The sequence below is a fragment of the Vipera berus genome (genome assembly GCF_964194415.1).
Source record: "Vipera berus genome assembly, chromosome: 7".
Lineage (NCBI taxonomy): Eukaryota > Metazoa > Chordata > Lepidosauria > Squamata > Viperidae > Vipera > Vipera berus.
In genome coordinates this window covers 27,351,870-27,370,022 of record NC_138209.1, presented here as the reverse complement: position 1 = coordinate 27,370,022, position 18,153 = coordinate 27,351,870, and the positions used below count along the sequence as shown (strand labels likewise).

Sequence of the window (18,153 nt, the reverse complement as noted above, 5' to 3'; positions counted from 1 at the left end):
AGGTGATATATGTCTATGACATAAATTAGAATTGCATCATAACAGGAGGTGTATCTTCTTTGTCATGAGGCCTGTTTCGTGAAAGAGCCTCTCCCCAAAATACAGAAGCCCTGATCCTGCCTGCTTTTTGAAAGATCATGAAGGCCAGGCTTTTCCCCCAGGACTTGGGGCCATGATATTAATAGTGCTCTGGTGTGAGTGTGGATGTGTCTGGATACAGTATGTCAGCATAGAGATTTTTAATTGTTTGTACATTTGGATTCTGTTTTTATATTTGCTTGTGCTCACAGTCCCTCTGGTAGAAGGTGACTATATACATTTCTTTAAGAAATAAATAGAAATAAAAATCATCATACAAAAATGTAGGTGGACAAGCCTTACATCACAACACGTATTTAGTCACATACCTCCTGCCGTCCATGGACAACTATGATCAGTATGCAATTTTAAGTAGATTTAGTTTGTACATGAACTCCAATATACAGATGAATGTGGTATTTTATTATACAGACGTTCATTTTCAAACAAGGAAAAGAAGAACTACTGTTAACAAAATGCAGACTTCTAGTATGGTTCTCGCACGGATTCACTAACCAAAATTAGCAGATTACTCTGGGGTCACTTTCTACTCAGTGATAACAAAATTGGGATGAAACCTTTTAGGAAAATGTATTTGTTAGGATAGAATTTGTATTTAAAAAAAGTATTTTTATGCTTGTTGCTTAAAAGTAAAATATTTTAGACAAAATGTCCTTTAAATGTAAAGAAATGAGCGATGCTTAAAAAAATTCATGTACAAATTACAGTGGTATATAGATCAAGAGGCACCAAATTATGTGTAGCCTTTTGAGATTTCCAGCTTGATGAGAATAGATTTAATAAAAAGGGAGATGAGTAGGGTAACACTGGCGGAATTGAAATCAGAATATGAACATGAAATTAGGCTCTTATTAGCTTTTGTTCATGATACATCTTAATTTTTATTTGAAGCACACATACTATGAAACTAAGAGTCTAAGAAAAAATATGAAAAGGAAATAATATATACTATGAGAATGTTGAAAAAATGGCTAAGCTGCAAATATAGTTGTATAACTGGAGAAATTTTAAAATATAGGTGTCGTTTGCATATGGAGCACTGTAACTTGTTTAACAAATGCTGAATAAAGCATATGTGTAAGAATTGTTTCTCAGAGTTACAGGAATTCAAGCAGTTGTATAAAGTTCAGATTCATAAAGTCCCCAAACTAAAGTATATATAGAAATATTAGATTTAAATGGAAAAGGATTTATTTGCTGAAATTCTTATACCACTAGTGCTCTCATTTGAATCAATTTTGCTAAAGAAAATTCTTTAGGAGTCATGCTTGGGGAGAAAAGCAAATTATTAATGCTGGTAAAATTAATCCTCTCAGAGTTCCAAGTATATATATTTTTTTGGGAAATGTATTAAAAATGTTCCAAGTACATTTCTTATTTCAACTTTCCTGGTTAGTATAAGAAATGGAAATGGAGAATGCCTGGTCACATAGTAATATACAGTAGTTAGCTTTGAAAATGTGCATCTTCCCAGCAGTGGGCTAATGCCTCCTCAAGTAACACCAGCTGCCTGCAATTAGTGCAGGTTCGCATCCCACCAGGCTCAAGGTTGACTCAGCCTTCCATCCTTCCGAGGTAGGTAAAATAAGGACCCAGATTGTTGGGGGCAATTAAGCTGACTTTGTAATAATGCCGCTTGGGGTGTGTGTGAAAGCCCTAATAAGCAGGCATATACATAGAATGAAGGCTACTGCTAAGCTTGTAAGCCGCCCTGAGTCTTCGGAGAAGGGCGGGATATAAATGGAATTAAAAAAAAATTCTAATCTAGTGTGTCTTTGTGTCTTAATGGGAGTTTGGGTTTTCAAGAGTCCAACCAGCAGATAAATGTCCCCTGTATTCAGGCAAGTCTTTTGATCTTCTCAGTTTTGTTTTCCCATTTTTCACCAACACTTAGTAGTTTTGGAATATCATTTTTCAGTGCATTTTTTAATTTTAACCATAATGTGTATCTAATTTGATTTCCTGGGTCTAAATTTCAGAATTGCTGAATTCTGCAGAATTGAAAATTATATGACATTTACCCTCTGAATTTATAGTTAAAAAGAATGACCATAGGTTTTTAAAGTACTTGTTCTACTTTTGATGTCTGCTAGCAAAAATACCCCCTTCATGGATTACTGCCTTGTCGTGGCGAAGGGGCTTGCGTAATTCAATGAAGCTATGAGCTATGCCGTGCAGGGCCACCCAAGACGGACAGGTCATAGCTGAGAGTTCTGACAAAACGTGATCCACTGGAGAAGGAAATGGCAACCCACTCCAGTATCTTTGCCATGAAAACCCTATGGACAGTACCAAAAGGCAAAACGATATGACGCTGGAAGATGAGCCCCTCAGGTCGGAAGGCGTCCAATATGCTACTGGGGAAGAGCAGAGGGCTAGTACTAGTAGCGCCAGAAAGAATGAAGCGACTGGGCCAAAGCCGAAAGGACGCTCAGCTGTGGATATGTCTGGTGGTGAAAGGAAAGTCCGATGCTGTAAAGATTTTTTCTCCATAGGAACCTGGAATGTAAGATCCATGAATCAAGGAAAGCTGGACGTGGTCAAACAAGAGATGACAAGACTGAACATCGACATCTTAGGTATCAGCGAACTAAAATGGACAGGAATGGGTGAATTTAATTCAGATGACCATCAGGTATACTACTGCGGGCAAGAATCCCTCAGAAGAAATGGAGTAGCCTTCATAGTCAATAAAAGGGTAGGAAAATCAATACTGGGATACAATCCTCAAAATGACAGAATGATCTCAGTTCGAATCCAAGGCAAACCATTCAATATCACAGTAGTCCAAGTCTATGCCCCAACCACCAGTGCTGAAGAGGATGAAATTGACCGGTTCTATGAAGCCCTACAGCACCTTATAGAAGTAACACCAAAAAATGATGTCCTTATCATCATGGGGGATTGGAATGCTAAAGTAGGAAGCCAAAAGATAACTGGAATAACAGGCAAGTTTGGCCTTGGAGTACAAAATGAAGCAGGGCACAGGCTGATAGAATTTTGTCAAGAGAATACGATGGTCATAGCAAACACTCTTTTCCAACAACCCAAGAGACGGCTCTACACATGGACATCACCAGACGGTCAACACAGAAATCAGATTGACTATATGCTCTGCAGCCAAAGATGGAGAAGCTCTATACAGTCGGTAAAAACAAGACCAGGAGCTGACTGTGGCTCAGACCATGAGCTTCTCCTTGCAAAGTTTAGGCTTAAACTGAAGAAAGTAGGGAAAAGCACTAGGCCAGTCAGGTATGAATTAAATCATATCCCTGTTGAATATACAGTAGAGGTGACAAATAGATTTAAGGAATTAGATCTGATAGACAGAGTGCCTGAAGAACTATGGACAGAGGTTCGCGACATTGTACAACAGGTAGCAACCAAAACTATCCCAAAGAAAAAGAAATGCAAGAAAGCAAAATGGCTGTCTGAGGAAGCTTTGCAAATAGCTGAGGAAAGGAGGGAAGCGAAAGGCAAGGGAGAAAAACATAGATATGCCCAATTGAATGCAGAATTCCAGAGAATAGCTAGAAGAGATAAGAATGCCTTCTTAAATGAACAGTGCAAAGAAATAGAAGAAAACAATAGAATAGGGAGGACCAGAGATCTTTTCAAGAAAATTGGAGAGATGAAGGGAACGTTTAATGCAAAAATGGGCATGATAAAGGACCAAAATGGCAGGGACCTAACAGAGGCAGAAGAGATTAAGAAGAGGTGGCAAAATTACACAGAAGAACTATACAAGAATGAGCTTAACGTCCCAGATAATCACAATGATGTGGTCACTGACCTCGAGCCAGACATCCTAGAATGTGAGGTGAAGTGGGCCTTAGAAAAGCTGAGCAACAACAAAGCTAGTGGAGGTGACAGTATTCCAGCTGAGCTATTCAAAATCTTAAAAGACAGTGCAGTAAAAGTGCTACACTCAATTTGCCAGCAAATTTGGAAAACTCAACAGTGGCCACAGGATTGGAAAAGATCAGTTTACATTCCAATTCCAAAGAAAGGCAGTGCCAAAGAATGTTCAAACTATCGCACCATTGCACTCATTTCTCATGCTAGTAAAGTTATGCTTAAAATCCTACAAGCTAGACTTCAGCAGTATGTGGATCGAGAACTACCAGAAGTACAGGCAGGATTTCGAAGAGGCAGAGGAACTAGAGATCAAATTGCCAACATACGCTGGATCATGGAGAAAGCTAGGGAGTTCCAGAAAAACATCTACTTCTGCTTCATTGACTATGCTAAAGCCTTTGATTGTGTGGATCATAACAAACTGTGGCAAGTTCTTAAAGAGATGGGAGTACCAGACCATCTTATTTGTCTCTTGAGAAACCTATATGCGGGTCAAGAAGCAACAGTGAGAACTGGACACGGAACCACTGATTGGTTCAAAATTGGGAAAGGAGTCCGGCAAGGCTGTATACTGTCGCCCTGCCTATTTAACTTATATGCAGAGCACATCATGAGAAAGGCAGGGCTAGATGAATCAAAAGTTGGAATTAAGATTGCCGGAAGAAATATCAACAACCTAAGATACGCAGATGATACCACTCTAATGGCAGAAAGTGAAGAAGAACTAAAGAGCCTCTTGTTGCGGGTGAAGAAGGAGAGTGCAAAACTTGGGTTGAAACTTAACATTAAGAAAACCAAGATCATGGCAACTGGCCCTCTCAATTCCTGGCAAATAGATGGGGAAGAAATGGAGGTAGTGACAGATTTTGTTTTCCTGGGCTCCAAGATCACTGCAGATGGGGACTGTAGCCAAGAAATTAAAAGACGCTTGCTCCTGGGGAGGAAAGCCATGGCAAATCTAGACAGCACACTAAAAAGCAGAGACATCACCCTGTCAACAAAAGTGCGTATAGTCAAGGCTATGGTCTTCCCAGTTGCAATGTATGGCAGTGAAAGTTGGACCATAAGAAAGGCTGAGCGCCAAAGAATTGAGGCCTTTGAACTATGGTGCTGGAGAAGACTCCTGCGAGTCCCTTGGACTGCAAGGCGATCAAACCGGTCAGTCCTAGAGGAGATCAATCCTGACTGCTCTTTAGAAGGCCAGATCCTGAAGCTAAAACTCAAATACTTTGGCCACCTAATGAGAAGGAAGGACTCACTGGAGAAGAGCCTAATGCTGGGAAAGATCGAGGGCAATAGAAGAAGGGGACGACAGAGAATGAGGTGGCTGGATGGAGTCACTGAAGCAGTAGGCGTGAGCTTAAATGGACTCCAGAAGATGGTAGAAGACAGGAAGGCCTGGAGGAATGTTGTCCATAGGGTCGCGATGGGTCGGACACGACTTCGCAGCTAACAACAACAAGCAAAAATACTGACGTACAGAAGTCATTACAAATTTTTAAATATTTTAACATATTACTATTTTCTTCATCCTATCTCTATATATTTTGCTTAGAATTATTGCTGCAATTATTACTTGAAATCCTTTCCTCCCCCCCTTTTTTAATAAATAGCAATCAGTCTAGATGACATGTGATTACTGTTTTCATTGCAGAGGGTACTATTAATGAATGTGATCATTTATACAGTGCCACTGTAGTATTGGCATGCTGAATAATTTAGAAGACTGTGGCAAGTAGATAGCTGTGTGGTGTCCTTGTTACTATGGCAATATATTTGCTTAATGCAAATATTAGTCATTGTAACTATGTGGATGTGTAGATCCAGGAAACCTATCAGTAAGAATGATAAGGGCGGGATATAAATGGAATTAAAAATAAAAAAAAGAATGCAGAATTCTGCCTAGAGCAGTTCATTTTCCATGCTTATATAGTGATTGGTCTGATCCTTGTGGGTTGAGTTTAATATCCACAAGACACACAATTGGACTGTATATGGGGTAACAGAATAACAGACAAATGGTTGTTCAATCTCTTCTTAAAAACTCACAACTTTGATGCTTTTCATTCCCAGAAGCAACTTTGTCAGAGCTGCACAAACTTTTGTTTTCCTAATCTTTTGATGTTTATCATTAATTCTACTCATGATAGTCATTTTGGTGAGGTATTTGGTCAGATGTTTGAAGGTATTTGGGATAGCAAAAAATATTATACAATATATTTTTATTTATCTATCTATCATCTATCTATCTATCTATCTATCTATCTTTATCTATCTATCTATCTATCTATCTATCTATCTATCTATCTATCTATCTATCTATCTATCTATCTATCTATCTATCTATCTATTTATTTTATATACCGCCCTATTCCCGAAGGACTCAATTATTGTTTTTATAGTTATTGTTTTTCTTTTTTTAATTATAAAGGGCACTATTATAGGGTTGTTAACTAAATGGTGTCAGAAATTGATTGGGATTTTTTTACAAATCATCTTCTGAAGACTCTGCAGTCATGGATACTTAATTAAGGTAGGCTGTTACTAGTCAAACTGAACTTGCTGACCTCCATCCAGTTGTCTGGCTGGACTGTTCTTAGCTCTTCTAACAAGAATTCTTTTAGACTCAGATCTGCCCTAAGAAACAGAGAAAGGAAGTGCTTTGTGTTCTTGCCTAAAACCCATAAATACTGAACAAACCTTGTATCTTTTCTGGGGCACAAGAGATCGGATTTTTTTAATGAATTCCCTTTTTAAACCACAGAAACCAAGTGTTTAGAAAAAATCAGTTTCTAGAAAAAACACCAACACTGTACAACAATCTTCAAAAGCAGAATTGCAAATAAAATCAACAGTTGCTGTCAGGTATACAGTATACTTGAGTATAAGCCGACTCGAGTATAAGCCGAGACCCCCAATTTCACCCCCAAAAACTGGAAAAAGTTATTGACTCGAGTATAAGCCGATCCGCCGTTCTGCAAGCCTCCGCCGCCGGCGGAGGCTGGATCCGCGCTCTGCAAGCCTCTGCCGCCAGCAGAGGCTCGATCCGCCATTTTGCAAGCCTGAATACACAGGAATACCCTGTGTGGCCGCGGCTCTCGGGGAAGCCCTGGCTGTCCGCTTCCTCGCTCCACGCTGCCATTCGGGGCCCGCGCGTTCCCCGGGCAAATCGCGGCGCCCAGCAGGTGAGGAAACACGCCCGCTCCAGTCGCCCCCCCTTCCCTCAGGAGACGCGAAGCAAGTGACCGCCCGGAGCTTACCGAGGACTTGTGCGCGGCCGAGGCTTCGGTGCTTCCAGGATCGCGCGCACCTCTCCCAAGCCGCCGCCGTCCGGAGACCTGCCGAAGTTTGGGGAGGTTTGGGGAGGTGCGCGCGCACCTCCCCAAACCTCCCCAAACTTCGGCAGGTCTCCGGACGGCGGTGGCTTGGGAGAGGTGCGCGCGATCCCGGAAGCACCAAAGCCTCGGCCGCGCACAAGTCCTCGGTAAGTTTTTTTGTTGACTGGAGTATAAGCCGAAGTGGAATTTTTCAGCCCAAAAAGTGGGCTGAAAAATTCGGCTTATACTCAAGTATATACGGTAATTAAAAAAAAAAACCTTTTGTGATTCCAGGAAAGCTATTTTATTTTTTTCAGGGAGCAGAATTTTGAAACTCTATTCGAGTTTCTGTCAGTCTCGTTTTATATTAAAATCGGAGTGGCATTGAGTTTTTTCCTCAAGCTTCTTTCCATCTCTGGACTATGTAATCTCTTGGCCTAGTCCGTACCTAAGAGTTCTTGCATAGCTTCCGAAAGGTCAGCTATAAATTCCTTTATTGCACACCTATTTGTTACTGCTACTAATTCTTGGATCAACAGTATCTTTGTAAGAAGAAAAAAACTGTCTAAAACAGAAGCAACAAAAGTAATAGATTACTAAATCTTGAGGAGATCATCATTTAATGATAGTCTCATTTCGACTGTTCATAATTACAATAGAGATGTAACTTACGATCAGTCTCTGGATCTGCAATCTTTGAAGGTCATAAGGACATTCATTGTTTCCCTTAGTAGCCATTTCATTTCATGACTGTTTGGTCAGCTGGTCCCAATTGACCACAAAACAAGGAGTACATGTATTTCACCTTTGTCATTATATTTTATATGTTGAAATGGATTTTAACTTTCTATATTGGGCAGTAATAAAATGTAGTACAGAAATATCTCTCAAGTACACACTGTTCTGAAGCCTTGGCTTATATAATCATGAATTATTGGAACTCAGCATTGTGCAAATATGGCTTGTAAAATATGGTTTTGACTTAGCTTTATGGCATGAATCCAAATAATGGGAATTTAACCATGATTAAGCAAATAATGTATAGATATCCTCACTTAATGAACCTAATTGGGATTAGAATTTCCATTGCTAAGTAAATCAGTGAGTAGGTGAAGTATCCTCATGATTATACTTCTTAGCAACAGTAGTTAAACTTAACGCAAATTTCAGGTGGTTGGCAACTGACTCATATTTATGATGGTTGCAGTTTCCCCAGGTCATGTAATCACCTTTTGTGACCCTCTGACAAACAAAGTCAATGAGGAAGCCAGAGTCACTTAAGAACCATGTCACTAACTTAACAATTGCAATCATTCACTTAACAAGTGTGGCAAGAAAAGTCATAAAACAAGACAAAAATCACTTAACAATTGTCTTGCTTAGCAACAGAAATTTTGAGATAGGCATGATCTCTTTGCAATATGAAAAGGAAATTGTTCAGCATAAGTGTTACAGAAATAATAGCAAAATAGTGTTGCAGGTGCCATATATTCCAAACATAGTCACTGCTAGATCATAATTATATCTTTAATGACTCTGTCAAAGTTGTTATAATAGTAGTTGTGTATATGTATATGTATATATATATATTGTCTCTTCGCATTTAGCACTTGGGAAACCAGTTAGAGTGCCACTGTGATCGCTATACAGTACCTAGATATTCAGATAAAGCAATTACAAATGATTTTATGTTGTATACACAAAGCAATTAATGTGTGCTAGGAAATATTTACTGTTTATTTTTTATAAACATGCCAATCTATTTTCATCTCTCTCTGTGTTATACATTCTTATAATCAGGCCAGGGCTGCATGAGTTTTCTCACAATTCTAAGTTAGCGACTTTTATTTTTTCTTGCCTTGCTACTCTCTAATCCCTGCATGCTTATATGTAAGTGTTTCCTTCATTCACCGAGCAGTTCCTCAGGGAAACTGAAAGAAAAATGGATTGCTTGCCTGTATCCTGTTGGTTCAAGCTGAACGGCTCTGATTCTTGGGGATTTTAATTGTCAGATAATCCCTCAGTCTCATTTCTCAGGATTAAGAGAGCCAGATACATGCACAATACACGCAGGCTATTACACTGTTCAAAATCTGTGCCCCATTGGTGTATCTTATAAAATAATTGGGGGCAGGGAGGAAATTCTGTTATCTGTGGCAGAAAAGATAGAAAAGAAAATCACTCTTTTTCTTCCCCAGATAACCATAGCAATTAGGGCTGCTCAATGATCTGGATTCAAAGGGCAAAATGTAATTTAGTATGCATATGGGTGTGGATGTAGCACCAGCTGAAACATATTAAACCAAATGCATATTTTCTTGGGTCATCTGCCAATTGATTTATGGACTTCCCACAAGTCAAACTTGCATAATCACAAATGGTTCAAATAACATTGTTCCCTTTGAATTGGGATCTTTGATCTTTGTTCCTAGTATTAATTTCTCATAAATTATTATTCCAAGACTGGGAGGAGAGATACTTACTGATCCTATGTAGCTTATATTGGACATACTGCTGAAATGAAGCTATGGACCAAAAGTATTGAGTATCTGGGTTGCAGCTGTTTCCTCTGTCATTGCCAGAGCTCAGTGATCTGGACATCTGACCTTCCAGAAGCCAAACATAAAGAGAGAATATCAACAAACTATTCAGAACAGGAGAAGCCATAGGCATTTTTATGTATTGTTTATAGTTGTATCTAGATCTTTCTGGACCAGGGTTCCCCAACCTTTCCGGCTTTGCGGAGCAGCCAGAGGGGGAGAGGGGATGGTTTCATGCAAGTGGTGGGCAAGCATGTGCAAATCCATTTGTGCAAATGGTGGGCATGCGTGCCCGTCGCTTGAGCAAATACAGCTTGCACACCCATACTTGCCCACTACTTGTGCAAGTCATCCACCAATTCTGTTGCCCGGTTCCGAAAGGCTCAAGGCCCAGTAGTGGGCTGTGGCCCAGGGGTTGGTGAGCCTTCTTCTAGATCAGGCATGTTAAACTCACGATGTCATGTGACATTGTGCGATGTATCACTACTTTTTCCCCTTTGCCGCCCATGGGGCCGGTGCGGTTTTGTCATGATGCATCTGGCCTGTGGGCCGGTAGTTTGACATGCCTGTTCTAGATTATCACATGGTGAGCCTTGTTACTCAAACATTAGAAGGTGGAACCCCAATATAGAGCTTAAGCTGCTCAACCTCATGGTTATGCCTTTCACAGAGAAGTAGCTATTTGAGGAGTTGACGTATTCCTTGTGGAAAACAAAGATAAAAAGAAATCTTACTTTTCTGCCCTGAAAAATGATAAGAGCTTGTGCGTGAGAAAGCCACATTTACCATTTGATTCCATGCTCCAATTTTTTTTTTGAGGAAAAAAAAATCAGCCACTGGACTCAACACAGATAGCACTAACCAGCAAGGTGAAAGAGACAAGAACCAAGGAGAAATGACCCTCAGATGCTAGCATCTGCCAGGTGGCAAAACCTTTGGTGTATGTGGAAACACACATGCAAATATATTTTGCAAACAGAGGAGAATATGTTTCTATAACAAGAAAACCACCTGATTAATTCCTATAATCACTCTATATCCCAAAGAGAAGCTGTTCAGGCTGAAGGAGGCAAGAAGTTTTTCAAAGATCAGGAAGTTTCTCAGATTTGAATATGGTAACAGTCTGTTTCCATTCAGCGCTTCCATTTTAGATGGACCTCCATATCAAAGAGATGGCAGCAGGGATGGTCATAACTGAAGCCTATCAAGATGAATCCAGAACAGAGTCTTCAGAAAGAGGCTACATAACTAGAGATAAGAATGGAGAAACTACAGATAGTCCCCAACTTACAACTGATTGTTTAATGACCATTTAAAAATACAGTGGTCTCAGAAAGGGTATTTTACAGCTCATAAAGCACCTCAAGCTGTTGTAGAACATTGCTGTCCCTCAGTCATGTGACTGCAGTCTGGTCCTTGGCAACTTGTTCAGACTTATGACCAGGTGTCCCGTAATCATGTGATCACCATTTGCAGTCTTCTCTACCAGATTTCCCAGAAAGCCAACTGAGAAACCAACAGGGAAGGTTGCAAGTTGTTGCTGCTTGCCAAGAGGGACTCTCTCTTGTCTCTGGGAGTTGACTGAAAGAACTGTCTGCCAGAGGGAGCCAAACTCATTTAGCAGAAATGGAGCTCAGACCCTGATGATTTGAACTCTTTTTGTACCCTTCTGAGAGCATTCCCTTCTGTGTGTGAAGGGGAGATTACATTCTGCAGGATGCAGAAATGAAGTTCAGATCCTGACAGTTTTAGCTCCATTCCTACACCTCGTGAAAGGAGTTGCCTTCCACATGTGGATCCTGCTGAAGAAGTTCCCTTCCATGGACGGAGGAGAGATGACATCCTTCAGCAGGCAGCTCTTTCAGCCAACCCCTAGAGACAGCAGTGAGCCAAAATTCAGTCAGCAAGCAGTGAGGCAGTGCAATAAGATAAGTAGCATGCGCCTTTCTCCCTCAAGGGCTGAAAATCCTGCTTGGATTTCAGCAGGGAAGATTTTTGTGTCTCTGAACAGACCCTCCCACTCTCCCCCATCCAAGGCACCCTGCATTCATTACTGGGACTTCATTAACTTATCAACCCACAAGCAATTGCTTAACAAGTACAGCCAGGAATGCTGGGATTACAATCATTAAGCAAAACAGTCCCGGTAAGCATTCACATGGCGTTTTACTTAATGATCACTTTGCTCAGCAACAAAGATGCCAGACTCAGTTATGTCCTAAGTCAAGGATTACCTGTGTTTTGTTTGTTTGTTTGTTTATCCCACTTTTATCGTTTTTACAAATAACTCAAGGCAGAGAACACATCTAATACTCCTATTTTCCCACAACAACAGCAACAACAACCATGTCAGTTAACTGTGGGGGGATGTAGTCTGAACTTGCAGGAAGGAGTGGGGGCTCTTTCCCAGAGAGCGAAGAAACAGTGGAGCTTGGAATGTCTGCTAGGCAGGAAGAGGGAAAAGGCGGACTCCCCCCCCCCAACAACTCACAAACTATAACTAACAGTTATGCAGATAAGTGCTTTAGTCTGGAAGGATTTCTGTTAAGAGGCAAACAGTAAAGAACTCTCATAAGCAACTCCATGTGTCATTCTTGATTCTTTGTGCATGACATTAGCAGAGAACGTAGAAGGAGTATTGAACATCACAGCTCACTAAGTTGGAAAGCTTGCCCTAGGAAAGAATAACTCATCTGAATATTCCTAGATCTCATTCAGACAACTATTTGGACAGTTGTCTGAAGTACATCTTCCAATTTTTGAACAAGAGCAAAGAGAGCTAGTATTATCCAAAGTGATACACAAAGTGATGGATCTTAAGGAGACAGTTTATTTCAGTTGTCCAATTCTGCCTCAAAAGATTCTTGTACTCCAACCAAGTGGAGAAAACTGAGATGCTCATATAGCGTCTCACAAAATGCCTTGACTGGCTAAAACTTGCAGCCTGGAAATTGAACGGGAACATCTCTTGAACTCCTTGCCTCCAGCAAGATTTTTATCAGTAAGGTCTATCATTCAGTAAACATAAGCTACACTTAGTTGGAGTCGGTGTATGTGACTGAAACAAAGAATTTTTCCTCCAAGTGACAGGAAGAGATGTTAAGCCTTTTAATTAGAAGATATGGAGTTAACTCTTCCCTATAGGGTCTGTCCTTTGATTATCAGATCCTTTACAGAGAGATCCTTTCCAGCCAGCATTTATACTTCCTAAAAGAGGACATTTTTCTCTTTCCTCTCCTTCTTTGTTTTTTCCTTTGTCGATCTCCATCCAGTTTCCTTTCTTTCTCAGTTCACCTACTGTACTTCTTCCTCTTACCTTCAACCTCTTCTGCTCCTCCATTTTTGTTCTCCTGAGGATGAGGGAATAGTATATGCAGATGGAGATTGTTAGGTGACTGCCTGAGCAAGTCCACACAGTTTTCTTGAAAATGTTTTCAGAAGTGGGTTATCGTTGTTTTCTTCCCTGGGCTGCAAGAGAGCAAGTACTGTGTTTCCCCCAAAATAAGACCCAACCGGAAAATAAGCCCTAGCATGATTTTTCAGGATGCCCATAATATAAGCCCCACCCCAAAAATAAGCTCCAGTTAAGATCGTCAGCCAGATGGACACATTTAGTACCCTATTTTCCCCCAAAATAACACCTAACCGGAAAATGAGCCCTAATGTGTCTTTTGGAGCAAAAATTAATATAAGACCCAGTCTTATTTTTGGGGCTGGCTGTGCCTAAGGCAGTACTAGAACTCACAGCCTCCTGTTTCTAGCCTGGTACCTAATTCAAATGATATTTATTTTTATCTTGTCTTTGACTTTTTTGAGGGATGGGGAGAAATAAGACTCTTCCACTGCCACAAATTTATGTACATAGGATACTTGCATGTATACATACATTACTAAACATGTACAAGTTTATGGTGAGATGAAGAAAACTTCAGGAATAATTTCAACTGCAGCCAGCTGCCCTACTTTAACAACATAGGGAAACTTGGCACTGCGAAGGGAATAATGTTTAGAATTTTTTCCAAGTGACTCTTAGTCTTTCTTCTTTTTTGTGGGGGGAGGATTGTCATAAATTCAGGATTATTTTCCTTTCAGGCAAATATGGTAATTGAGAGATAGAGTTTGTTAATAACTGAAATACGAATTTCTAATGTGATATATAGCTGTATGCATTATTTTATCTTATTTAAATAATAATGCATGTCTGTGGGGTGAAATTGGGAAATGAATATACAGTACATCAAGATACCAAGTTCTTGATTATTTTTTGAGAGACCAGTACTTTCATAGTACAGTATATTTTTATTTGAATCTTTAATATATGAAGAAAACATATTTTGTTTTTGTTTATGTATAAATTGTATTTAAGCATATAGATTTGTAGTAAGTTAAACTGAATTGTCTATTCCCTCCTCTCTTATAACTCATACAAAGTGCTGTTCTAGCAGTAGTAGCTTCGAGTAGTAAGCAACCATTCAAACTGTAATGAATATAGTTTGTACAGATGCGAAAAGAAGGAAGGGTTGGGAACTTCACTTGTATAAATAGTTTGGTTATGCAAATTTTGTCTCTAGTATATTAAGTCTGTAACGTTACATTTATATGAACATACATGGATACTTTGATTAAATACAAGAACTTCTGTTTTTATAGTAATATTTTCTTATCAGTACAGTGATGCTTTCAGCCAGAGTAATTTAACACGGTGTAATTTCACACATTTTTGCCACTACTGAAAAGAAAAATCAAGTATTTCTAAACCAGTAACTCTTTGTGCCATTTTTTTACATTTGGATATAATTGTTCTCATTGTTTAAATAAATAATATTTTCTTACAATGAGAAGGAGACAGTGTTACCAATTTTAATTTTGTTCTATTTTATATTTGTCCAGTTAATAGATTCTGGACAAATTTATTGAAAGCTCTTATCTCTTTGAATCAGGAATCCAAACTGGCTACATCCAAACTTAACAGTATTCTTCTTTTGAGAATGATTGATAACTTTTCCTGTAACATCTTCCCAACTGTAACTTCACTGCAAAGGGATTATAGAGTTATATAGCATTCATAGTGCCAAACATTGCACAATATATGAGAAATGCAGACTTGTTTATGGAAACAAAGCATATTTATATGTTACATTGTTCCAGACATTTCTGAGAGCCATCCATGTTTCTTGCTTTTATATCTATGTTATAGTCCACATGCTTTATCTGGATTATTCTGAATTCATTGCAGATCAGAGATGAGTATCCACATGTTATGCAGTGATTCGCTACTTGTGTTGCAAAGGAAATTTACTATGGCCTAGTAAAATTGACCATTGAAGAGCTTATGATGTCCACAGGTACAAGTGGGAAAAAATCCCATCAGGCTGTGAGCCTAGAAGGAGTTGACCCAGAAACATGCATGATAGTGTTTAAAACCCACTGGGCACAGGTAATGGAGCTGTGAGAACTTTTCTTTTTTTACTGCTCTTTATTATTGATTGCATTGTTAGGAACCCATTTAAACCATCAAATATTTGCTTGTATGGTCAGAGTTCAAGCCAGTCCCATGTTGTACAGTACTGAGTGACACCAAATGTATCTCTATTGACTTTTTAAGAACTGTATAATTCACCGCTTTAAATAAAAAAAACCATTGATTAGTAGAGATATAACAACCAATTGAATAAGCTCTAATTAAAACTGTTAGGCTCTACTGCCTAAGTGAAATAAAGTCCTTTTAAAATAATTTTATTTTGAATCTTCATGGACAGTTCATTTCTTTGCCGGATTATATTTGTTAAATCTATCAAAACACTAGTTATGCTGAAAGGCTGCATTAATATATTTAGAACATGCAGTATATTATTTCTATATAATATATTATTTCTGAATCCTGAATGGTTTATTTTTAATTAGTGTTGTCTAATACCCACATATATTATATTTGTCAATACAGCCCCTTTCAGTGTGGGCATTAGTATCAATCTAGTATTTTATATCTTATATTTCAGCTATTGAATCTTTACTCTTTAAATGTACTTGCTCATAAACGAAGCTAGGAAGATATTGGATATTAAAATTCAGGTGACCAAGAACATTCTTAGTTGCTCAACATGGTCATATGTTGGTGAGTAGATTGAGTCATGTGCTGCTCTTCTTAAGTAGCACAATTGGTTAGATTAGCCATTTTGGGACAGATATTTCAGATAAGTAATGCATAGGCTGTTTCCACTCATTAATCTATAGCTTGCCTGTTATGATCCACTTAGAATGTTCTCAATTATTATGAAGATATTTGTTCATAAATACAGTTTTTCATAATTAAAGATTGCAAGAATGACTCTATTTCAATGCCTATTGTATGATTGAATATGTATTATTTAATTTTTCCATAGGTTATAAAAATTTTAGAGAAGCACGACCCTTTAAAAAATATTCAAGCAAAATATGGGACAATTTCTCCAGATGAGGCCAGCACTGTGCAGAACTATGTAGAACACATGCTCTTCCTTTTAATTGAAGAAGAGGCAAAAGATGCAGCAATGGGTCCCATCCTGGAGTTTGTGGTTACAGAGAATATCATGGAAAAGCTCTTTCTTTGGAGTCTCAGACGGGAATTCACTGATGAGATGAAAATTGAGCAACTGAAAATGTATGAAATGCTTGTCACACAGTCTCATCAGCAGCTTCTGCATCACAAACCCATCCTAAAACCATTAATGATGTTGCTGAGTTCTTGCTCAGGAACTACCATACCAGCCGTTGAAGTAGAGCTGGTGGTTCTTCTCAACCAGCTATGCTCAATTGTAGCCAAAGATCCATCCATCTTGGAACTTTTTTTCCATACCAGTGAGGACCAAGGAGCTGCAAACTTTCTAATTTTTTCTCTCTTGATTCCTTTTATCCATCGGGAAGGAACTGTTGGCCAACAGGCTCGTGATGCTCTACTTTTTATAATGTCTCTTTCTTCAGAAAGTTGTGTGGTTGCTCATCACATAGTAGAGAATACTTATTTTTGTCCGGTAAGTTTTTTCCAGCTACTCATTCTACCTTCCAAATATGGATTCCTTTGTAAATGAATATTCAAGCAAGAACTTGCAGGTAATTTATATCTTCCGGGTAAGCTTCAGTAGAGGAGATACAATTCTGTGATGGCGTGTCACAAAACTTTGATATATGCTCCTTCACTTCCCATTCACCTGTGAATGGGAAGTTTAAAAAAAAACATGCTGATATTTTATGTTATATCAATATGTTTTTTTTAATCTTCCTATTCACAGGTCTGTCTTGAACAATGAAATTGAGTAAGCTGAAAATAATTTTATTGATAACAAATGTTGTAATCCTAAACATTGATATAATGTTAACTTTTCATGTAATCATCTAGTTAGAAAGGACCATTTAGACACTGAGCCTAACCCCCAGTGGTGGGATTCAGCCAGTTTGCACCAGTTCGGCAGAATTGGTAGCTAATTTTTTGTTGCCCAGGCCCAGAATGGACTTCCGGAAGCAGCATCCACACAGAAAACTGGTTGTTCACATATTTGAATCCCACCACTGCTAACTCCAAACTAACTGCAGCAATGCACGATCAAGGATTGCCAATAAGTGGCTGCTTATTCTCTGCTTGAACTGATGGGAGATTGTTCCACTTTTCAAATTGCTGTTAGTGGTAGAAGTTTTTTTTCTTACAATAGCCAAATATGCCTTCCTGTTACTTAAATTATTTTTATGTCTTGCCTTCTGAGATGATGGATAACTAGTCTTGATTGTCTTCTATAATATTGCCTTTTTTAGATATTTGAAAAGTATCTGTCATATCCCCCTCAGTCTTCTTAAACAATCCCAATTCTTTCAGGCATAGGACTTAGTTTTTAGTACCCGTTAGATCAAGGGTCCCCAACCCCTGGTCCGTGGACCAGTACTGAGCCACAGCATGCCAGCAACCAGTCCGCACAAACAAGCAAAGCCCCATCCACGAGATGCAGGCAGCACACAAAACCATGCACCCTCCGGTCTACAGAAAAACCTCCCTGCACAGAACCGGTCCCTGGTGCCCAAAATATAGAGGACCTCTGCCTCATTTCCTTTCTCTGATCCATGTTCCAAAATGTCATAAAATGGGTTGGGCTCCCGCAATGCAGAATAAAGTGGAACCGTTATCCCTCCCATCCCAAATGGCATTCTCCTTAAAGGTATTTCCAGCCTAGAGAAATCTTGTTGGTTTAATTTAAATGAATACATATAAAAAGTGCTTATTTTTAAAAAGGTATTTCCGTGATAAATACTTTTACTATATCCGTGCTGTTGTGTACACACCTATATTTGCATATTTTCCAATTAATTTTTAG

The 18,153-nt window shown here is 39.0% G+C and overlaps 1 protein-coding gene across 4 annotated transcripts in view; it reads left to right on the top strand.

The window, feature by feature from the left end:
- Positions 1–18,153, top strand: part of FHIP1A (FHF complex subunit HOOK interacting protein 1A) — a 74,144-nt gene that overhangs the window by 14,773 nt on the left and 41,218 nt on the right. For all 4 annotated transcript variants that reach the window (XM_081332072.1, XM_081332070.1, XM_081332071.1 and 1 more), the window contains exons 3-4: positions 15,051–15,251; positions 16,198–16,824. In XM_081332072.1, coding sequence (XP_081188198.1) covers positions 15,147–15,251; positions 16,198–16,824 — 732 coding nt within the window. In that variant the 5' untranslated portion in view covers positions 15,051–15,146. The remainder of the gene's footprint in view (positions 1–15,050; positions 15,252–16,197; positions 16,825–18,153) is intronic.